The 24,373-nt window shown below is 45.7% G+C and overlaps 1 protein-coding gene across 1 annotated transcript in view; it reads left to right on the top strand.

The window, feature by feature from the left end:
- The window catches only part of dner (delta/notch-like EGF repeat containing), a 319,201-nt gene that overhangs the window by 102,537 nt on the left and 192,291 nt on the right, over positions 1–24,373 (top strand). Inside the window, exon 2 of the mRNA XM_078201917.1 lies at positions 22,340–22,642. Within this exon, the coding sequence (XP_078058043.1) occupies positions 22,340–22,642 (303 nt within the window). The remainder of the gene's footprint in view (positions 1–22,339; positions 22,643–24,373) is intronic.

The raw sequence follows: 24,373 nt of genomic DNA, 5'->3' as shown, positions 1-24,373 counted from the left end.
CCTATCCCGGATCATCTTTCATCCCCCTTGCCGATCAAGAATCTATCTACAAATATTCAAAGATTTTGCATCCACCATCTTTTTAGGAAGTGCGTTCCAAAGATTCAAAACCCTCTAAGGGGAAGAATTTCTCCTCATTTCTGTCCTAAGCGGGCTGTGATGACTTCAATCAGGCCATTGAGGTTGGCCTACTGGAGTATGAACTCCCTGATTAAGGATCCAATGGATGGGCCTATCAGGGAGTCTTTGCCTTGTACTTAACCGGGAGTGCCAGTTCCTCTGACACCCCCGGAGGTAGACTGCTGACTGCGAGCACTCTGTGTACTGCTGTGAGAGTTTGTAAATAAAGTGATTTTGGTGAAGGGTCTTCTGCCTCCAAAGACTTATTACAGGGCGACTCCTTATTTTTAAAGTGGCCCTTACTTTTAGTTTCTTCCACAAGAGGAAACATCCTGTCCACATCCAACCTGTCAAGATCCCCTCAGGATCTTGTGTGTTTCAATCAAGTCGCCTCTTAATTGTCTAAACTCCAGCAGATACAAGCCTAGTCTGTCCTCAGAAAACAACCTACTCAATCCAGGTTTAGTCTAGTGAACCTTCTCTGAACTGCTTCCAATGCATTTATATCCTTCCTTAAATAAGGAGGCCATTACTGTACACAGTACTCCAGATGTGGTCCTGCCAATGCCCTGTACGACTGAAGCAGTTTTTTAGTGGGTGGCGAGGGCACATAGAATATGACGAGTGGGGAACCCACCAAATTCCCACCCACTCCTGACCCAGTCCCCACGGCAGATGGGCGGGTACTGAAATCAGTTGCCTACCCACCATATTTAAAAAAAATAATTAACAGGCAATTGAGCTTGTTACCAAGTCAAATGACCTGAATATCCCGCTGCCCAGACAATGACATGGTCAGCATGGGCAGGGGTCGACATGTTTTTACTCCAAGTCAGGAAGTAACATAATAGGAAGACCATAAGACCACAAGATATAGGAGCAGAATTAGGCCATTCAGCCCATCGAGTCTGGTCCGCCATTCAATCATGGTTGATAAGTTTCTCAACTTCATTCTCCGTAACCTTTGATTCCCTTAACAATCAAGAACCCACCTATCTCTATCTTAAGTAAAGTACACTCAACGACCTGGCCTCCACAGCCTTCTTTGGTAACAAATTCCACAGATTCACCACCCTCTTGCTGAAGAAATTCCTCCTCATCTTGGTTCTAAAGGGTTGTCCCTTCATTCTGAGACTGTGCCCTCTGATCCTTCACTCTCCTGCTGATGGAAACATCTTCTCCACTGTATCCAGGCCTTTCAGTAATCTGTAAGTTTCAATGAGATTCAATGAGAGGAAAAGAAACGTTTGGATCAGTATTCTTATTTCACAATTTTTACTGTTATTTCTGTCAGGGGGTGGCCTATACGCATCAGGGTCACCCCTCCCCCCACTTTGTGCTCCCAACTTGGCCTCCAAGACCTGTATACCCTGCCCGATCGTCTCTGCCCTAAAAGCTCAGGATTTATCTTGGTCCGGGGCCAATATGCGGCCTGTAAAATTCAGCCCGATGTATTCCATCCTTCGGCTTTTGCTAAGCCTTCTGCTTTTTTTTATTCATTCGTGGGACATAGGGGTTGCTGGCTGGCCAGCATTTATTGGCCATCCCTACCTAGTTGCCTCTTGGAGGCCAGTTGAGAGTCGAGCACATTGCTGTGGCGCTGGAATCACAAGTAGGTCAGACTAGGTAAGGACGGCAGATTTCCTTCCCTAAAGTGAACCAGATGGGTTATTCCGACAATTGACAATGGTTTCATGGCCATCAGCAGATTCTTAATTCCAGGTATTTTTTATTGAATTCAAATTCCACCATCTGCCGTGGTGGGATTCGAACCCGGGTCCCCAGAACATTAGCTGACATTCTGGATTAATAGCCGAGCAATAATACCACTAGACCATCGCCTACCCTGACCTCACTTTTCATTTGCCTGCTTTGTGATATGTGTGGAAGTAATTTGAGATTTGAGTCTGACTGAGACCTTTCTCTTCACCCGCTGTGGGAAAGCATTCAAACCCTGATGTCTTCTGCTAACAGTTAGATAAGAACCTGCATGGGTAACTGCCAGCACCAGCCCCTACTCTTTGACTTCACGGGAAAGATGTCTTTGGAAATTATTGAATCATGTAATGATTCATACCCATTATCTTATTAATTATCTCCTGCATGCATCTACTTTCCAAAATACTACTGCCTATAAGCTTCGCTTCCTATTGCCATGACCTCTCATTGCACTTATATATCAATATTCAACTGGATTGTAATCCAATTGTGCTTTATTAACAGTCACTGCAGCACTTTTAATGTAATTTTAATTCAATATTTCCACTTTTAATATCCCGTCCACCACTTCCCTGTTACCTGCTGAATTTCTGAGTTTATATATTTTTCTTACCACCTGATTCTTACGAGTTTCGACGCTTGTAATTTGATTACTCAGTCTATGGCCGGAATTCTCCAGCCATTCACGCCCCCTGCTGCTGCCAGCGAGGAGGGAGAATTTGGCGCTCGGCCAAATCTCTGTTCAGTGCAGCGGGACCAGAGAATCCTGTGGACGTGAACAGCCGGAAAATTCTGGCCTATATGCGAATTTTATTTATTTATTTATTAGTCACAAGTAAGGCTTACATTAACACTGCAATGAAGTTACTGTGAAATTCCCCAAGTCGCCACAGTCCGGCACCTGTTCAGATCAATGCACATAACCAGCACGTCTTTCAGACTGTGGGAGGAAACCGGAGCACCCAGAGGAAACCCACGCAGACACGGGAAGAACATGTAGATTCCGCACAGACAGTGACCCAAGCCGGGAATCGAACCAGGGTCTCTGGCGCTGTGAGGCAGCAGTGCTAACCACTGTGCCACCGTGCCGCCCCAATTTCTCCACGTAAATACCATGAAATAAACACCATGTTGTTGTCGAAACCAATTCAAGCATTCAAAATGCTTTCTCGCAAACTGAAATTTATCAAGTGGCGGCATGGTGGTACAATGGTTAGCACTGCTGCCTCACAGCCCCAGGGACCCGGGTTCAATTCCCAGCGTGGGTCACTGTCTGTGTGGAGTTCTCCTCGTGTCTGCGTGGGTTTCCTCTGGGTGCTCCGGTTTCCTCCCACAGTCCAAAGATGTGCAGGTTAGGTGGATTGGCCATGCTAAATTGCCCCTTCGTGTCAGGGGGACTAGCTCGGGTAAATGCATAGGGTTATGGGGATAGGGCCTGGGTGGGATTGTGGTCGGTGCAGACTCGATGGGCCGAATCACCTCCTTCTGTTCTGTAGGGATTTTAAGTGGAAAATAAGGTTTCTGAAAAAATTAAAGCTTTTGGAAAATACAGAAAGCGAGATTTTTCACGCAGCTCGGCACATGTGTCACGGTGGCGGAGGTGGCCCACCAGTGGCCGGTGGTGAGATCGGTTGGTTCCGCCATTGTCGACGGGGTTTCCCGTTCAATGTGCCCCTCGCTGCCAGCAAGTCCGCCGTGAGGGTGGGCTATCAGCAGGAACGGAAGATCCCACCAGCCCAAACAGCCAAAGAATTCCAGCTAAAGTTTACAATATGATTAAATTTAGGCATTTCCTTTTTGTTCTGTGTTTTCATTAACGTTTCTATTTCAAGGCCTCGGGCTCTCGGGTTTTTAGGTCAATCCATGTCCCGAATTTTCAATTATGTTCATGTGTTTTGCGCATGTGAGTTTTTACAACAATCAATGCCGGTTGTCATGGTCACCATTACCGAGACTAGCTTCCAATTCCAGATTTATTAATTGAATTTAACTTCTGCGAGCTGCTGTGGTGGGATTTGAACCCATCTCCCCAAAGCATTAGCCTGGCCTCTAAGTGACTAGTCTACTGACATTACCACAGCTGTCACCATTTCCCCCTAATGTAATAGCATTGCGGAGGCACTTGGCAAATGTGTGAAATCCTCCCATGGATTGACAGCACGTTCAATGCATCATTCCTGTCCAAAGGTTGTAATGCACCAGGTGTCATCAGATTATAAGGTCATAAGATATACAAGTAGAATTAGGCCATTCGGCCCATCGGGTCTGCTCTGCCATTCAAACATGGCTGATATGATTAGAATCATAAAATCATAGAATCCCTACAGTGCAGAAGGAGGCCATTCGGCCCATCGAGTCTGCACTGACCACAATCCCACCCAGGCCCTATCCCCATCACCCCATTTACCCTAGCTAGTCCCCTCAACACTAAGGGGCAATTTAACATGGCCAATCCACCTAACCCGCACATCTTTGGACTGTGGGAGGAAGCCGGAGCACCTGGAGGAAATCCACATTGACACGGAGAGAACGTGCAAACTCCACACAGACAGTTACCCAAGCTGCGAATCAAACCCGGGCCCCTGGCGCTGTGAGGCAGCAGTGCTAAGCACTGTGCCACTGTGCCGGCCCATTCTCATCCCCATTCTTCTGCCTTCTCCCATAACCCTTGATCCCCTTATTGATCATGAATCTATCTATCTCTGTCTTAAAGACACTCAATGACCTGGCCTCCACAGCCCTCTGTGACAATGAGTGCCACAGATTCACCACTCTCTGGCTGAAGAAATTCCTCCTCATCTTAGGCTTAAAGGAGCGTCCCTTCACTGAGGTTGTGCTCTCGAGTTCTAGTCTGTCCCAGTAGTGGAAATCCTCTCCATGTCCACTCTATCTAGGCCTCTCAATATTCTGTAAGTTTCAATTAGATTCCCCCAATTGATTGCTGTGATTTGATTTCCTTATGTCCTTCCCTAAAGATGAGCATTATATTTACTGTTCCATGGGGTATGGAGATTGAAGGATCATTGGAGGGGAGGCAGTGACACAGTGGAATTATCACTGGACTAGCAATCCAGAGACCCATGATAGTGATCTGGGGAGCCAGGTTCGAATCCCACCATGGCAGATGGTGAAAGTTGAATTCAATAAAAATCCGGAAACAGAAGTCAAATGATGACCAGGAAACCATTGTCGATTGTTGTAAAGACCCATCTGGTTCACTAATGTCCTTTGGGGAAGAAAATCTTACCTGGTCTGGCCTACGTGTGACTCCAGAGCCACAGCAATATGGTTGACTCTCAAATGTCCTCTGAAATGGAGGGCAGTTAGGGATGGGCAATAAATGCTGGACCAACCAGCGACACCCACATCCCATAGAATCCCTACAGTGCAGAAGGAGGCCATTTGGCCCATCGAGTCTGCGTCGACCACAATCCCACCCAGGCCCGATTCCTGTAACCACTCACATTTACCCAGCTAATCCCCCTGACACTAGGGTCAATTTAGCATGGCCAATCAACCTAACCCGCACATCTTTGGATCCCATAAAAATGAATTTAAAAAAAATAATGATGGTGCATAAAAAATGAATTATATTAATTGACTTTGGACCATCGAGAAGCTAAAGAGGGTAACTAAACAAATTGCATGATTTTCTAATTCCAATTGTTAAGAATTAGGTGACATTAAAACATTCCTTTAACATTTAACTTGTGTGTTTGAATCTAGAGCAGAGTAATGAATTGAAGGTGCTTTTAGCTCAGTTGTCAGTAAGCCCTATGGCTACAACACAACATTGATCACAATGTAATTGAAATTGTGCAAGCTAACCAATTAGAAAATGGGATATCACATTGGTGTAGTGAAGTGCGGTCATCGTGATTGGCTTCAAGGCACATCTGGAGCTTTCCTCTGTGTATTAGGTGAAGTTGCAAACCTGTTCTTTATAAATATGCATGTCATTTTGCCATGACAAAAAAATAGCGGAAGAAATCTTCGCCCTTTATTGAGACTTTAACCTGTAGCAGTGGTTAGCACTGCTGCCTCACGGCTCCAGAGACCTGGGTTCGATTCCAGCCTCGGGTCGCTGTTTGTGCGGAGTCTGCACGTTCTCCCCGTGTCTGCGTGGGTTTCCTCCGGGTGCTCCGGTTTCCTCCCACACTCCAAAGGTGTGCAGGTTAGGTGGATTGGCCATGCTAAATTCTCCCTCAGTGTACCCAAACAGGCGCAGGAGTGTGGCGACTAGGAGATTTTCACAGTAACTTCATTGCAGTGTTAATGTAAACCTACTTGTGACACTAATAAATAAAACTTAAAAACTTAAAAACTACATTTGAACTGAGAACATTTTACAACAACAACCTACATTTGCATGGCACATTTAACTTTAACAAAACATCCTAGGATGCTTCACAGGCACGTTGTAAAACAAAATGAGCCACATGAGGGAATATCAAGACTGATAACCAAAAGCTTGCTCAAGGAGATAGGGCGGAATTCTCCGATTTCGTTTGTGTCTACCCCGCTACTAGGGAAAATAGAAAATTTGGCATTCCAGCCAAAATTCCATTCACTGCAGCGGTCCCGGAGAATCCCAGCCACGAACGAGGTCAGAGGTTATTGGCGACAGGTTTTAAGGAGCGTCTTAAAGGAGGACAGTGAGGTTCGAGAGATGGGGAGGTGTAGGGAGGGAAGTCCAGAGCTTGGAGCCTAGGCTACTGAAGTTGCGACCACCACAACGATGCAGTGATTGTGGAGGCCAGAATTAGAGGAGTAAAGACATCTCAGATGCTCGCATGGCTGGAGGGAATTGAAGAGAAAAAGAGGAGCAAGAACATGGAAGAATTCTAAAACAAGGATAAGATTTTTAAAGTGGCCGGCACGGTGGCACAGTGGTTAGCACTGCTGCCTCACAGTGCCAGGGATCCGGGTTCAATTCCAGCTTGGGGTGACTGTCTGTGTGGAGTCTGCACATTCTCCCCATGTCTGTGTGGGTTCTCTGGTTTTCTCCCACACTTCAAAGATGTGCGGGTTAGGTGGATTGGCCGTACTAAAATGACCCTAGTGTCAGGGGAATCAGCAGGGTAAATACATGGACTTACGGAAATAGGGCTTGGGTGGGATTGTTATCAGTGCAAGCTCGATGGGCTGAATGGCCTCTTTCTGCACTGTAGGGATTCTATGGGTCGGGGAAACCTGGCACTTTTATTCCTCAGAAAAGCTGTGGTTTCTGAATCAGTTGAGATAGACAGATACTTATTGGGATATTTATTAATGGGTAAGTAGCAAATGGAGTTGAGACACAGACCAGCCATTATTTAATAGACACTTGAGGGCTGAATAGCCTATTCTTGTTCCTTAGCGACCATTTCCTAACATAAGCATTCTTTATGTTAATTAGTCCAAAGAACACAAAAACCTGAAGAGGTCAAATCCAGATTTTCACCAAGAGTCCAATGATAAACATTGATAAATGCTAATGCTCGCTATTAATGTAAGGGGTGGGATTCTCTCACCTTGAGACTAAGGCTGGAGTTTTACTGGCACACCCACCCCGATTCTGGGGGTGGGCCAGGCTCGGAGAACGGCAATCTCCATTGGCCTCGGGCGGGATTGTACGAAACTCGGGTGGATGTGCCGGTAACATTCCACCCTAAGTGTCATGTTGGGGATGGAAACTTGAAGTGTTTCCCATTGCGATGGCCAGCGGGAAAACACCTCAATTCATCCAACCCCGATCTTACTAATTATGCCCTGTTTCATGCTGTATTCAGTGGTGAGGCAGGCCTGGATGGCGCGTAGTCCACCATCGTGTCCGGCCACCATTTTGAAAAGGTGCCCAACATTCCGACTCACTATTGAGGGAAGAAAGTGAACTCCCCGAAAACGTTGTTCTGAACGTGTTTCACGCCGATATGTTTTCCCGCCGCATACTGGAAAATCTGGCACTGTGCAGGGGCTGGTGCCGGGCCTTCAGCTGTATCCCATTAAAGGGATGGAAATGAGGTTCACACACCACCGGTCTCTGCCGGGTTTTCCGACCCACCACGATGGGCACCAAGGGAAGATTCTGCTGTAAATTTATGCCGGCGTGAAACTGATTTCTGGGCATCCCACCCAAACCCAGCACCGAACCCGACCGGCGGGAGCCTGGGAGAATTCCACTCAAGATCTTTCTATTGTCAGTTCTTTTCCTTCCATTAACCCGGTATAATCCTTTAACATTATATTGTCCTACTTTCGTGACATTTTCAAGATCTTCTTCAGCTATTTTTGTAAAGTCCTTCAGAGAAGGACAATACACTAAGGATTCCGAGCAGTACTTGCGGTTCCATCACATAGCTGGGTCTCATTTAGCGTCTGAACACACTTATGTAGATGTGTTGCTTCATTTTTAAAATGTTACCATTCAGAGGAGGTTACAGCCATCAAACTATTACAAATGGTACACTGGCATTTAGCTTAAAGGAATCAGTGCTTAATGGCCTTGTTATATTTAGAAGTATTTCCTCCACTCTATATATCGAACGACCTTAACCTATGGAAGTGAGTAACTTGGTGTAAATTAGTAAAAGACTGGCCTCCCATATGGAATGCATTGATTTTTGTTAACTTGTCTAGCTAGGAGTTGTAAATGGTGTAGCTGTATATTTTTGGCCTATTGAATATTATTTACAGGGGAATGGTTTTCAAATGACATTCCGGTAGCATTGCAGTACAGAATATTTTCTTTCAAAATTGGAATTTTAGACACCTCTCTTAAGCCCTACATGGTGTTTGTGTCATAGAATCAAAGATATACAGCACGGAAACAGGCCCTTCGGCCCAACTCATGCATGCCAGCCAGGTTTCCTAACCTGTAGTGGGTAAGTTGTTAGAAGGTATTCTGAGAGACAGGGTCTACAAGCATTTAGAGATGCAAGGACTGATTAGGGACAGTCAGCATGGCTTTGTGAGTGGAAAATCATGTCTCACAAATTTGATTGAGTTTTTTGAAGGGGTAACCAAGAAGTTAGATGACGGCAGTGCAGTTGATGTTGTCTACACAGACTTTAGCAAGGCCTTTGACAAGTACCGCATGGTAGGTTGGTGCATAAGATTAAATCTCACGGGACCCAGGGTGAGGTAGCCAATTGGATACAAAATTGGCTTGATGACAGAAGACAGTTAGTCGCAGAGGTAGTTGCAGAGGGTTGTTTTTCAAACTGGAGGCCTGTGACCAGCGGTATGCCTCAGGGATCGGTGTTGGGTCCACTGTTATTTGTCATTTATATTAATGATTTGGATGAGAATTTAGGAGGCATGGTTAGTATGTTTGCAGATGTCACCAAAATTAGTGGCATAGTGGACAGTGAAGAAGGTTATCTCGGATTGCAATGGGATCTTGATCAATTGGGCCAGTGGGCTGACAAATGGCAGATGGAGTATAATTTAGATAATTGCAAGTGATGCATTTTGGTAGATCGAACCAGGGCAGGACTTACTCAGTTAATGGTAGGGTGTTGGGGAGAGTTATAGAACAAAGAGATCCAGGGGTACATGTTCATAGCTCATTGAAAGTGGAGTCACAGGTGGACAGAGTGGTGAAGAAGGCATTCGGCATGCTTGGTTTCATTGGTCAGGAGTTGGGACGCCTTGTTGAAGTTGTACAAGACATTGGTAAGGCCATACTTGGAATACTGTGTACAGTTCTGGTCACCCTATTATATATATTGAAAGGAGTGCAGAAAAGATTTACTAGGATGCCACTGGGACTTGATGGTTTGAGTTATAAGGAGAGGCTGGATACACACTGGGACTTTTTTCCCTGGGGCATAGGAGGTTTAGGGGTGATCTTATAGAGGTCCATAAAATAATGAGGGGCATAGATCAGCTAGGTAGTCAATATCTTTTCCCAAAGGTGGGGGAGCCTAAAACTAGAAGGCATAGGTTTAAGGTGAGAGGGGAAAGATACAAAAGTGTCCAGAGGGGCAATATTTTCACATAGAGTGAGTGTCTGGAACAAGCTGCCAGAGGTAGAAGTAGAGACGGGTACAATTTTGTCTTTTAAAAAGTGTTTAGACGGTTACATGAGTAAGATGGTTTTTGAGGGATATGGGCCAAATGTGGGCAACTGGGACTAGCTTAGTCATTAAAAAAAAGGCGGCATGGACAAGTTGGGCCGAAGGGCCTGTTTCCATGCTGTAAATCTCTATGACTCTTTGACTCTATAACTAGTCCCATTTGCCTGCGTTTGGTCCATATCCCTCTAAACCTTTCCCATCCATGTACCTGTCCAAATGTATTTTAAATGTAATTATACTCACCTATACCACCTCCCCTGGCAGCTCACTCCATATACGCATCACCCACTGTGTGAAAAAGTTGCCCCTCAGGCTCCTTTTAAATCTTTCCCCTCTCACCTTAAACCTGTGCCTTCTAGTTTTGGACTCCCCTACCCTGGGGCAAAGAACTTGGCTATTCACCTTATCTATGCTCCTCATGATTTTATAAAGCTCTATAAGATCACACCTCACCTCCTAAACTCCAGAGAAAAATGTCTCAGCCTATCTAGCCTCTCCTTATATTTCAAACCTTCCTGTCCTGGTAACATCTCTCTAAATCTTTATGGCACCGTTTCCAGTTTAATAACATCCTTCCTATAGAATAGAATCCCTATAGTGCAGAAGGAGGCCATTCAGCCCATTGAGTCTGCACCAACCACAGTCCCACCTAGGCCTTATTCCCGTGACCCCACATTTTTACCCTGCTAATCCCCTGACACTAGGGTCAATTTTAACATGGTCAATCAACCTAACCCGCACATCTTTGGAATGTGGGAGGAAACCAGAGCACCCGGAGGAAACCCATACAGACACGGGGAGAATATGCAAACTCCACACAGACAGTGAGACCAGGCCGGATTTGAACCCGGGTCCCGTGAGTGCTAACCACTGTGCCACCATGCCGCCCCAAAAGCAGGGTGACTAAAATTATATGCAGTACTCCAAATGTGGCCTTACCGATGTCCTGTACAGTTGTGACATAACGTCCCAACTCCTGTACTCAATACTTTGATCGATGAATTTGCTTGTGGTTGGGAGTGGGGGGAATTGTTCATGAACTGTTTATAGGTTTTAAAAAATAGTTTGACTCTCGATGTAAAACTGGCATCTTGTGAACTGATATCCCGTCTTTCTCCTGATCAGTGCTCTCTGCAGTCCTGTGAGATTGCGGACATTTCGGAGAAATGTGTGTAATGTGCTGTTCACAAACACCCTGATGCCTTGCAGCCGTGTGCTGTGGATTGTTGCTAAGATAGGAGCAATAAAACACAAAGTGGGAGATTGAAAAATAATGGAAGGTTATGCGAAATAGAGAAAAAGGCAGCAATAGTTATTGCGGGCGGGAGGTTACGGAGAGGAAGGCAGAGTTCAATAGTAAAAGAATTTATTAAATAGAAGTGCATAAACCCTGCTTAAGGTGGAGAAAAATAGCTGTGGCTGGAAGAAAAACTGAGAAGGCTGGAGCAGATTAGAAAATGTATGAGAAAAATCATGGGTTTGGGGCATGCTTTGTGGGAACGAATGAGTGCATTAAAACGCTCTGTGCGCTTGTGATAATGTAATCATTGTAGATAGCCCCGTCTGGTATTTGTGAAGGTTTCAAGGGTAATTCAATGTTCCCAATAGGGAGCAGTAGCCAGAAGCAGGACACGTCCAAGACAGAACTGTGATTCACTGACTTGTCTTCCTTGTGAGTGACAGTTCCCTCTTGGGAGGTCAGGGCAGCCCTTTGGGAAGAATGTCGGAATGTTTGGGAATAGAGTAAAGTTCAACAGCCTTGCCCCCTTTTGAATAATTCAGTGTTGCCCCCCTCCCTTCCCAGTATACCTCACAATATTAGGGTAGAATGGACATCAGTCTGTCTGTTCTATGGACATAGAACAAGTGCATTGTGGGCCAATTTTAAGGACCAACACTTTGCGCCCACTGAACCCCTGAAAGGTATCTAACCCAGCTCTGCGTGGGCCAATTTTTCAGACATTCCCAATGGCTTTTGAAAATGGGCTTCAGACTCTTTTCATGTATGAATATTTGGTTGAATGCCTGTTTTAGACCCCTTCGCTGAAATTTGATGTTCGAATGAAGTGGGAGGGGGGATTAAGACCTGGCCCTCACCACCAAAATGGAGTTTTTGCTTAAATTGGAAGCATGTTCCTGTGGAATGAGGAGGAGTAGGAGCTCCCCACTAACTCAACACCATCCAGACTGAGACCCCAAACATCTGCTGACAACCTACATTCTCCCCTTCTACATCCAACTATCAGGTCACTGCCAACCTGGTGAATGGGCCAAAAATCATTCTGTCAAATGGGCAAACTACCTGTGAAGGTGTGATGGGCACTGGAGGCTCTCCCGGTTGTGACCAATTTTGGGCTTCCTGGTTCCAGAGCACGTTATGGTGACAATGCTGCCTTCACTCCAGAATCCAGGTGCCCTAACTAATTTACTATTTCCTATTGTTTTTCAATAGAAAGCTTTACATGGAAGCATGAGAGGCCATGGGAGATGGGTGAAAAAGAAATGCCTGTTATGGGGGCCTCAGGGGCCATGGGAGATAGGTGGAAGGGCATGAGAAGGCATGAGGAGTGTTTGGAGGGTGAAGGAGTGTGAAGGGGTGAGGGCTAGAGGATCTTTGTGTTTTCGGTTTAACTGGAAGCAAGTCCCAAGGTACTGAGGCGGCTATTTAAACAGCCCCTCTTTGCATCTGGCAGCCCCTGTGGCTGCCTCCAAATTGTCCCCAGGTTGGCTAGCCCGAATCTAGCCCCCACTCACTCCCGAAAATGATGATCCTGCCTTTTGAAGCACTTTCTCCTGGGGTGGGAGGATATTTTCATGACTCCTGCTCCTTCAAGGGTGAAAATCCAGGCCAATGTGATGAAGGTATTAGTGTGAAATTTCCTTGTTAATGGAACACTTTTTTTCACTCACACTTTGCTTTAATTTGAAGTAATATTCAGGAAGTTCCTAATCCACTCCATTATTTTAGATACCTCAGCACACCTTCTTTCCGAGCTAAAGGGCTTGATCTCCCCAATATTAAATACTTCAGTCTTTAACAATCTTCATTCACCCTTGTGTCTCTTCTCTGCACTGTTTGTGTGCTGTAATATTGGCCTATATCTTGTGGAGTAGAATTGGAGGTAATCTCAAACATTATCCAACCAGACCATTTCAATGTGTCATCTTGTTTGTCTTTGCACAAGGAAATGGAAATAAAGATTGAGCCTGTAAAGGAAAGATCTGCGGGGCTACAGGGAGAAAGTGGAGGAATTGCTCTTCCAGAGAGCCAGCACAAACAGCACGGCCCGAATGGCCTCTTTCAGAGTTGTCGGACAGTAAGATTTTATGATTACATGAGATGGAAGGAAAAAGTGGGTTGTGAGCTTGGATTTGAACCATAGAATAGAATAATAGAATCCCTACATGCAGAAGGAGGCCATTTGGCCCATTGGATCTGCACTGACTCTCTGACAGAGCACCTTAGCCAGCACCCCCCCAACCTCCCCCCCCCCCCCCCCCCCCCACCCCCCCACCACCACCATGCATGTGTAACAGGCAATAAAGATGGCAATTGGTATGTTGGCCTTCATGGTGAAAAGATTCAAGCATAGGAGCAGGGATGTCTTGCTGCAATTATACAGGGCCTTGATGAGGCCACACCTAGAAAATTGTGTGCAGTTTTGGTCTCCTTATTTGAAGAAGGATGTTGTTTCATAAATCCTACAGTGCAGAAGGAGGCCATTCAGCCCATCAAGTCTGCAGTGACCACAATCCCACCCAGGCCCTATTCCCAGAACCCCATGCATTTACCCTAGCTAGTGCCCATGACACTAAGCGGAAACTTAGCATGGCCAATCCACCTAACCTGCACATCTTTGGACTGTGGGAGGAAACCGGAGCACCCGGAGGGAACCCACGCAGACATGGAGAGAATCTGCAAACTCCACACAGACAGTGACCCAAACTGGGAATCAAACCCTGGTCCCTGGCACTGTGCGGCAGCAGTGGTAACCACTGTGTCACCGTGCTGCCCCATATAGAGGGATTGTGGAGAAGGTTTACCAGATTGATTCCTGGCATGGAGGGACTGACATATGAGGAGAAATTGAGTCAGTTAAGACTATATTCACTGGAGTTTAGAAGGATGAGGGGGGATCTTAAAGAAACCTACATTCCAACAGGGCTAGATAGGGTGGATGCAGGAAGGATGTTCCCAATGGTGGGGGAGTCCAGAACAAGGGTTCATTGTCTAAGAATACAGGGTAAACCTTTTAGGACTGAGGTGAGGAGAAATGTCTTCACCCAGAGGGTAGTAAGCTTGTGGAATTTGCTACCACAGAAAGCGGCTGAGGCCAAAACATTGTATGTTTTCAAGAGGCAGTTAGATATAGATCTTGGGGCAAAGGTGATCAGAGGGCGGCATGGTGGCACAGTGGTCAGCACTGCTGGCTCACAGCGCCAGGGATCTGGATTCAATTCCAGCCTTGGGTCGTTGTCTGTGTGGAGTTTGCAAGTTCTCCCCGTGTCTGTGTGGGTTTCCTCCGGGTGCTCTGGCTTCCTCCATAGTCCAAAGATGTGCAGGTTCGGTAGGTCGGCCATGGTAAATTGCCCATTAATGTCCCAAGATGTGTTGGTTAGGTGGATTAGCTGTGGTAAATGCGTGGGATAATGGGTATAAGATGGGGATGGGTGAGCCTGGGTAAGATATTGAATCAGTGCAGATACGATGGGCTGAATGGCTCCTTTTGCACTGTAGGAATTCTATGAAACGATATGGAGGGAAAGACAGGATTAGGCTATTGAGTTAGATGATCAGCCATGAACATAATGAATGGTGGAGAAGGCTCGAAGGGCCAAGTGGCCTCCTCCTGCTCCTATTTTCTATGTTTCCATGTTTCTGTAATAAATTGTTAAGTAAATACCCAAGAGAGGAACAAATATAAATTATATAAACACTCATTAGATTAGTAAATAGAAATCTTTATCCAAATATGTGACAACTTTTGATTACAACGTTATGAATTACAAAAAGTAGATACAGACATAAAGATCCAAGGGAGAATGGAAGGAGAGCAGGGAAGAGGCCTGGCAGAGAGTGCAGGAGATACTGGACCCCAGGATGCACGTGGTAAGGCAGACATGAGGGCCAGAATTCTCTGATCTCATGCGCCCTGCCACAGCTGCCAGCGAGAACGGAGAATTTGGCACTCAGCCAAAACTCCATTCACTGCAGCGGGACTGGAGAATCCCAGACGCAGGCGAGCTCAGAGAATTCCGGCCAACGTCTGCAAGCATTTTGCTGATACAATCAGCCAGGACAGGGAATAATGAGCACACGCACTTTCTGGCATAGATTGCTCAATTTTGTCCTGAGCTGAATGAGCCATGAAGTACTGAAAGGGGATGTGCCTGAGGTGGAGATATTTATGTATTGGTGAATATAACATTTTTATGAATGGATTCTTTGGAATAGACCTCAAATTCTAATAGCAGGAGAGATACGATTCAAAAAAACTCAGCATTCTGAAAGATTAAACTTAATACTCATTCCAAAATAGCACAGCATGTATTTAAACCCTGTAAAAGACTTGATTCCTTGTCAGAATCATAATGCACAGTGATTTAAAACGCATTTCAGGGCATTGTGACAGGCATTATCTAGTGGAGTGATTGCTTTAAAAAGTGGGAACAGCAATATCTGAAACGATAAAACATAAACATCTGCTTCATCTTTCAACTGTGGTTTTTAACTGAAAGAAACATTAGATCTTCCCTATTGAAAGTGTAGCATTAACTCAGAGATTTACTTGGAGGTGGTACAGCTCCACACGCCACGTGACGGTTGCTACAGCAATATCGGTTGCACGGCAGAGACAGTAGCAGAATCACACAGAATGACCTTGCTTTGTTAAAATGACTCTTCTTAATGAGGCTCAGCTCACTTGCAATCTGCAATCGCTGGCAAGTTACTGCAAGCGAGACGGGCCCTTGGCTCTTTTCTCACTGTTCGGTAACGAACTGTGCAAATGAACAGAAACTTGACTATTTCCCTCAATTGCTATAAGACGCCACCTTGCGCCTTGGTAACCGTGTCAGCACGACCTTGCTTCACTCCCAATTTTTATTTGCTCTAATTGGATCTGTAATCAAACGTGGAAAGATAGTGCGAGGCGGGAAGGGAAAGGATAGAAGGGAAAAAAGGGGAGGAAAGAGGGCACGCAATGCAAGACTCCAAGAGAGATTTAACAAGAGAGACTAAAATGGGGAATAGGAGCACAAAATGTTTAATGGAAGACGGAGAAGCAAGAGAATGGCAAAGAACAGGAGCAAAAAAAAACACTAAGTGCTATTTAGCCTGGACCTGATAGCTGAATAAATGTGTTCCTTTTTTTTTGTTTGGGAGTGTTTGATATTTGAGGTTAAAATGATAGCTCACAGTTCATCAGTCTTATCCAAGAGTGAGTCGCATTCAATAACAGAACGCGGCCTACAGTAATTGATAAATCAGGTGCAGACTTGTATGTCCCTCAAGGCAGTACACAAGTATTATCATATTACCCATGAATAATAGAAGCAGGAGAAGGTATATTTTAGTCACGGTGCTGAGCATTCTAAATGGAGATGGGCTTTCTATAACCTTGGACTCGAATGTTAAATGTGATTGGCTGGAGCATGTCACGTGTGAGAAAATATTTAACATTAGCTAGTGATGACACGTAATAGTATTCCCACTAATTTGAAAAGCACAGTCCTTAGCCTGCAACCCAACAAATAAAACAAAGTGGTCCATCCTTGTAGTTTTGCATTAAGTTTAAGCACCTGCGTCATGCACCATTCTAACAAAGCCGTCCAGGCAGACAAGCTATTTCCAGATGTCTGGCCTGTTTTCTAATGTAGGAGAAGGCACCAGAGGATGGCTCAAAATGATTTATACCTGTGCTGCTGAGGTTCCTAACCTCCAGCCCGTGCCTATGCCTGACCACCTTGTTAAAACCTAGCACAGTGGGTGGAATCTCGCGCTCCTGTTTGCATCAGGCGTGAACGGTGACAGGAGCGCAAACTATCCCAAGAAACCCAGAACGCGTTTCGCATCGGCGGGGTCTACTGTTGCAATTGTCCCTGCGCCCCGCCGGTGCCGAAACAGGATTCCTGACATTTGGCATCGGAACCCCCATTATAGTAAATTAGTGTCTGATTATCAGGCATCCACACTCTTGTGTTAAGGGGAGTGGTCCTGTGTTGGTGGGAGGGGGGTGTGGGGGGATGTCTCAGGGGAGGGTGTTCAACAGGGAGGTGCTGTTCCATTTTTACTTTCTTGGAACAGGACGACTTTTAAAAATGACGCCCCAATCTTTAAAAAAACCAAATTGCTGACGGGGTGGTCTCAATCCGAACCCGCCTTGCCAGCCTCACATCGTGGGACCCATCCCTTGGATTTATTTTTCCACAGATCCTAACAATATGGAGCAGAAAGCTACCCCTGGGGGCAACGGCATCAACACCGCTTTTCTCCACTCACTGCCACACTCTGCATCACAGAGAGAAAATTCTGCCCATTGTCCGTACAATAAGGCATTGAAACTGCAGACAGCCTGCACATCATCCTGTTCACATTGCTGCCCTTGCTCATTGTACACTCTTTAACTCGATTCATTGGCTTGGTCTAGAGCCTTGTTTCATGTATAACACTGTTCATTATGAGCTCACTTAACATGCTTCAAAGCTTAAGACGATATGGAATGGAAAACCATCCAGCTCACTGCTTCCACAAACCATGTACAATTTATACTCACACACCTACCTTCCCCCATGAACTTTCCCACCCATTTAATCTCCTGAAAGAAAGTTCTTAATTTCTCCCTGATCCCTGTGGCAAAATGCCACAATATATGCCCATCACCAGTCCATGTTGGGCGTCCACAGTCCGGCACCCTCGGGATTGGTACTGTGCTGGAATTTAGATTTTCCCGGACTTTGGACATCAGGGTGGGTTGAGCAATTGTCAAACAATGGGACTATCTTGCACTATCCATCATACCCAACTGACCTACAATGAGTAAAAGCCTTGGGAACAAATTGCTTCTCAAGCCAGTCCAAGCATATTCGCTTGGTTATCCATGCTCGCATTTTAGCACAAAGATGAACTGGAAATATTCGTACTCCTTTGAAACATCTTGGACACTTTTTGACATGATTGCAACGGCCAAACCACAGGAAATCGCAATAAACGCCAGAGAGTCCAAATGATAGAGAAACAGAAACTAGAAGCAGGAGGAGGCCATTCGGCCCTTCGAGCATGCTCCGCCATTCATTTTCATCATGGCTCATCATCAAATTCAATATCCCGCCTTCCCCCATATTCCTCAATCCCTTTAGCCCCGAGAGATATATCTAATTTCTTCTTGAAATTGCACAATGTGGCTTCAACAACAGCACTAACAGTACAAAGGCAAAAGTTGGGTGGTTTAAAGAGTTTTTTTAAGAGTTTATATTCTATTTATCACAAGTAAGCTTACATGAACACTGCAACGAAGTTACTCTGAAAATCCCCTAGTCGCCACACTCCGGCGCCTGTTCGGGTACACTGAGAGAGAATTTAGCATGGCCAATGTGCCTAACCAACATGTCTTTTGGACTATGGGAGGAAACTGGGCCGAATGCCCTGAGAAATAATAATGGCCTTTATTTTGAGCAGTTCTGATCATTATTCTCTCACAATGATGTGCCATAGGAAACCTTAGGATACCAACTAATAACAATGAGGGAATGGCAATATATGTCCAAGTCAGAATGACGTGGGACCAAGCGATCAACTTGGGGGTGATAATGTTGCCAAAACATCACTGCCAATGTCCTTCTTGATGGTAGAGATTGCAGGGGAAGGGGAGTTAGAATCAAACAAACAGAAACCCTACAGTGCAGAAGGAAGCCATTTGGCCCATCGAGTCTGCACCGACAATAATCCCACCTAGGCCTTATCCTCGTAACTCCACATATTTGCACCGCTAATCCTTCTAATTTATGCACCCCGGGACATGAAGGGGAAATTTTGCATGGCCAACCCACCTAACCTGCACATCTTTGGAGGGTGGGAAGAAACCAGAGCATCCGGAGGAAACCCACGCAGACACGGGGAGAACGTGCAAACTCCACACAGACAGTGACCCAAGCCAGGAATTGGAACCCTGGTCCCTGGAGCTGGGAGGCAGTAGTGCTGACAACTGTGCCACCATTGCTGCAGTACATGCTATAGGTTGTATACAGGGCAGCACCAATGTGCCGGTGACATAGAAGGTGGATATTGAGGTCGGTGTCAGTGGCAAGCAGCATGCCCTGATCTGAATCACATCAAGCCTCTGGAAGCTGAGATCGCATCCATCTGGATTGGTGCTGAATTCCTCAACACATCCCTGCACAAACCTTGTGGAAATGTTTGAGTAGAGCCATTCATTATCGACTAATGAGTCTCTAGCCTCCTGTTCTAGGTATGGTGTTGATATAGTCGGTATGGTTAAGCTCCATGTCAATGGTAACAACCACAATATTGGTGATGTGCTACCCATGGTTCAGCTGAAGGTCAAGAGGAGATGGCCAGGCATTCACCTGTGTAATTCTGCTGATCATTTGGGCACGATCTTTCCTGCCGTTCACACCACGCTCTCGCTGCAGCGAGCTCGGAGAATTTGACAGCCAGCCAAATCTCCGTTCACTGCAGCGGGATGGAAAATCCTGCCGGCGTGAACGGTGATAAGATTCCGGCCCTACACTTACTTAAGCAGGGGTTAATTTTTTGTCCAATTACAATCTGTGGTTTTTAGGAGTTACGGTGTCTTGTGTTGGAAAACAATTTAACTCCATCAAAAACTAAATAAATCTGCAGTGCACTTGAACACACATTCGCTGAACAGGGGCACACACATTAAAATACAAGTTCACACCATTGAGTTCATCACAAAGTTACACATACCTGAGAGGATACCATGAAGTGTGACATTTCCCCACAACAAACTAGGTGAAAAACTATTCTGGCTGAATCACTTTGGATCATTCCCACCTTCACTAATAATTGGACTAACATTACACCCATTTATGTATGTCACAATGATGGATCAAAACCCCAAATTACATACAGGCACATTGAACTTTTGAATAAGACGTGCTTTTTAAAAAATGGACATATAAGCCAAAGATGGCTGAGAATGTAAATTCAGTGACTGTCTGAATTGCTCCAGTGTGGATTATGCTAAGACCTGAGGGACAATGGAATGTCACGCGCTTTTCCAGACAGGGACATATCAAAGGCATGATGCATTACAGACAACTGTAATCTCCTGCGGAGTTAATAGAAGCTGATTATCATCTCAGGATGAATCACATCCTCCATGTGATGCCTGAGATCTTTTTAGTGAGTTGTCCCCTTCCAGGAATATAGAGGAGACTGTGAATAAACCTGGTCGCCGTGGCCTGGTGCTGGTGTGTCAAAGTGTATGACACAGAAACGAGGAAAGACAGTTCCCCTTCTCCTCTGACAGATGGAAAGTCTCATCCTCTCTCTGACTGCTGGAAGCAGGAGAATTCAGCAAAGCCGCAGCTGAAAAGAGAGCAGGAGAACTCCTCTCAGCTAAACTGCAGAACCTTGGAATTTCAAAACCAACTATTCAACTGCTGAAGTCAGCACTACTGGAATCACAAGCCTAAAATGGCTGCGAATTTCACCATCTAATCCTCACAGATTTGTATTTTTAAAAATTTTATTTTTGGACTCACTTCTCATTTCTAATCTACGTGTTGTATGTGCATGCATTTTATTATTTTCTCATGTGTTAGTAGCTAATAACTCTCTCTCTCTTTGACTCAGGAAAGCCTAGTTAACTTGGCTCCTATAAAAGCACATATACATTGGGACTGGAAAAAGGTCTCTGGAAGGGAAGGGATCCTTTTAAAATGAATCTTGTTGCGGCCAGTCGAGGGGGTTGAATAAAGAAGGGGAACAAGTATATCCCTCCTCACTCATAGCACAATAATTTGGGGGTATCCCACCCGGAATTTACCAAATTGGGGTTTGTGCCGAGTTAGTTCGCACAGGGTAGCGGAGGGTAACAAATTGGGGGACCTCAGTCGGGGCGGCACAATGGCACAGTGGTCCTTGAAGGAAGAAAATCTACCTTCCTATTTGTCCCTCACAGTGTCAGGGACCTGGGTTCGATTCCAGCCTCGGGTCACTGTCTATGTGGAATTTGCACATTCTCCCCGTGTCAGCGTGCGTTTCCTTTGGGTGCTCTGGTTTCCTCCCACAGTCCAAAGATGCGCGGGTTAGGCTAATTGGCCATGCTAAATTGCCGCTTAGTATCAGGGGGACAAGTAGGGTAAATATGGGAGTTGCAGGGATAGGGCCTGGGTGGGATTGTTGTCGGTGCAGGTTCGATGGGCCGAGTGGCCTCCTTCTGCGCTATAGGGATTCTATGATTCTGTGACCAGTCATAACAAATTGGGGGTTTCGTCTGGGATTGTTCCCACAGAGAGACAGAGGGTAACAAATTTGGGGACCTCGTCTGGGAACTAGCCTTAACAATATATCAATTATCGTATCCAAAAGAGAAAACGCTGGAAAATCTCAGCATGCCTGGCAGCATCTCTAAGGAGAGAAAAGAGCTGACATTTCGAGTCCAGATGACCTTTTGCCAATTATTGTGTGACTGGTTTAGTGCCTAATTGGTTTAGGAGTAAATTGCATTGATCCACAATACAATTCATCATAGTACTCCCTTATCTCACTACCTCCGTGTCACAATGTTATTAACATTGTGCACCTCCAACTGCTTAACAGAAGGTTGGATTGACACTGGATATAGTCTCAATCATTTCCTCAATGCCTCAGCTAATTCTCCTTCCACCATTGAATGTTGTGGTGGATCAATGTTTTGGTGACCCAAAGCATTGCATCATGCCTAAGCTTCCCTTTTGGGGTGACTCAGTGCTACATTGACAATTGGAGGCAACAAGCAGATATGAGCCTCAGCTCTGACGAAGGGTCATCTAGACTCGAAACGTTGGCTCTATTCTTTCCCCACAGGTGCTGCCAGACTTGATGAGATTTTTCAGCATTTTCTGTTTTTGTTTCAGATTCCAGCATCTGCAGTATTTTGCTTTTAAACAACGAAGAGACTTTTCTCTAGACAAAATGGGAAATGAAAGACAACACTATTCCTAAAATTACTTCCTAATGGCTCTGGGTAAATAGCTCTAAAGATGTGTTGAAGGTGCCTGGGAACATGTCCAGATTTTTAACAGGTAACACAGTATATATCACGAGAGGTTTCTTGAGAAGCGAGGGGAGGTTAACACATACGAATGCAATCCAAGTGGTTTTCAGAAGTTAAGGTTCATTGTGCTGGAAATCAATCTAACTCCATCAGGCTAAATAAATCTGAATAAAATTCTGTCCTTTTGGCTTCCAGGATCGAATAGACGAATGTGCAAGCAATCCCTGTCGCCATGGCAACTGCAGCAGCTACACTGATGGCTATGTCTGCGTTTGTGAAGAAGGCTATCGGGGTGACAATTGTGATCAACCTCTGCAGAGCACGCTGGCCCCTAGCTGGACAGAATCCACGCTGCCATGGCAACCGGAGCCAGCCGCGACATCTATGCTGCCCAACACAACCTCCCCCTCGTCCTCATGGCAAACAACGGTCACTCTGTCTCCATGGCAGCCAGAACCCGGGCATAAAGTTGTGAACCTAACCTGGGATCTCAAAGAGGTAAGAAATCCATTTGTTGTATTCAATATATCTTCCACAATTCTGTCAGTATTATTCCTGGAAGCAAAGTTTGGCCTGGTTGCCAAGTGGAGTAGTGTTTCTCTGTTGGAGTTATGGCCAGTGTATTTGTTGGATTCCTGTCCAAGGTATTGTGTGATAGAATACCTCATGCCCCAGAATGGTAATGGTGTTCCAGAAGCTTCCAAGGCAAGACTGAAGTGAATTTACAGATAACTTTTGTGTTCTTTCAGAAATGGAACACAATGGCCTGTAACCTCTGGGTTCTAGGGTAGTGTAAGTGGGGATGGGGGTTGTGGGGGGGAGGGTGGGGTGGGGGAGGATACACCACCAGGTAAGGATTACACTTCAACTGTCCGGGTATTTCCAGCTTCAGTTTGGCAATTACCCTGCAATGAGAAGCTTCCGGAAATACAATATAAATCAAAAGCTCCACGTAGATCTGACCATCTTATAGTAATAATGACTCAGAAAGAGTTAGAAGAATTAAAACCACTTCTAACCTCTGGGGAACTATAGTACTGACTCTGCTCTCCCGACATCCCCCCCTGCCTCCCCCCCCCGCCCCCATGGGACTCCCTGACTCCCACAGAACTCTCCCCACACCCCCGACCCCCATGGGACTCCCCAGTCACTTTCCCACCTGCTCCATCCCCTGACCCCCTACCCATTGACCACGCAACTCCCCTCATCCCACTGATCACCCAACCCCAATCCCCCATTGACCACCTAGCTTCCCCCAACTGACCACCCAACCCCTACCCTACCACTAGCCATCCGACACCAATCCCCCAACCAACCATATTCTGAGCGAAGCAATTGAAGCTAAATGGAGGCAAGGAAGGCTGTGTGGAAGAATCAAGTGCCTTTCCAGCAACTGCTTATGGGCTAGGAGGTGCATGAATGACTACTGCCCCAGCTAACCCACATTCCTCCATGTGATCAGAACCTATAATATCAACAGAGGTCCCCCACCATGATTATCAACGTCCCGCTGACCTCCAACTCTATCCCAAAACTGTGCCCCTCCCCCAATAATCATTCCCAACCATCCAAGCTGAACTGTACCCATCTCCTTTCCCCCAACCCTCACAATCCTTATTCCAGCAGCAGGAACCTCCTGCACTCTGAGAGGGGAACCTCTTCTACAGCATTCCCAGTCCAACATGGAGACAGGACTGACAGTCAAGCTGGTTTTTGGGAGATGATCCTGATTTAAAAAAAACCCTACAGTCAAGGAGTAAAAACTGCACAGGGTTTGGACTAGAACGCTACACCCCATCCCCCAGCTTGGAAGTCCCATCCCAGTAAAGATCTGGGCCATGTCTCAGTGAGAAAGCTGTGAAACAAGCTCACTAGGTGGACAATGGAAGCAGTTAGTATTGATCCATTCAAATGTTAAGTAGATGGATTTCGTTCAGGTATGTAATATATGAATAATTTCATACATGTCATGGGCTAAGTGTAGCATACTTGGATGGAACACGTGACTTTGGGCCTATTGTTCCCAAGACTGTCCACCACTGAGGTTTTTGTGGTATCATGTGTGAATCTGTTGGCGACATTTGTTTTATTCATTTGTGGGACATGGGCATTACTGCCTGGTCGCCATTTATTGCCCATCCCTAGTTGTCCTTGTGAAGGTGGTGCCTTCTTGAATCGCTGCAGTCCATGTGCTGTGGGTTGACCCACAATGCCGTTAGGGAGGGAATT

This window comes from Mustelus asterias, chromosome 3 (genome assembly GCF_964213995.1).
Source record: "Mustelus asterias chromosome 3, sMusAst1.hap1.1, whole genome shotgun sequence".
NCBI lineage: Eukaryota > Metazoa > Chordata > Chondrichthyes > Carcharhiniformes > Triakidae > Mustelus > Mustelus asterias.
This window is presented reverse-complemented; position numbering and strand designations above follow the sequence as displayed.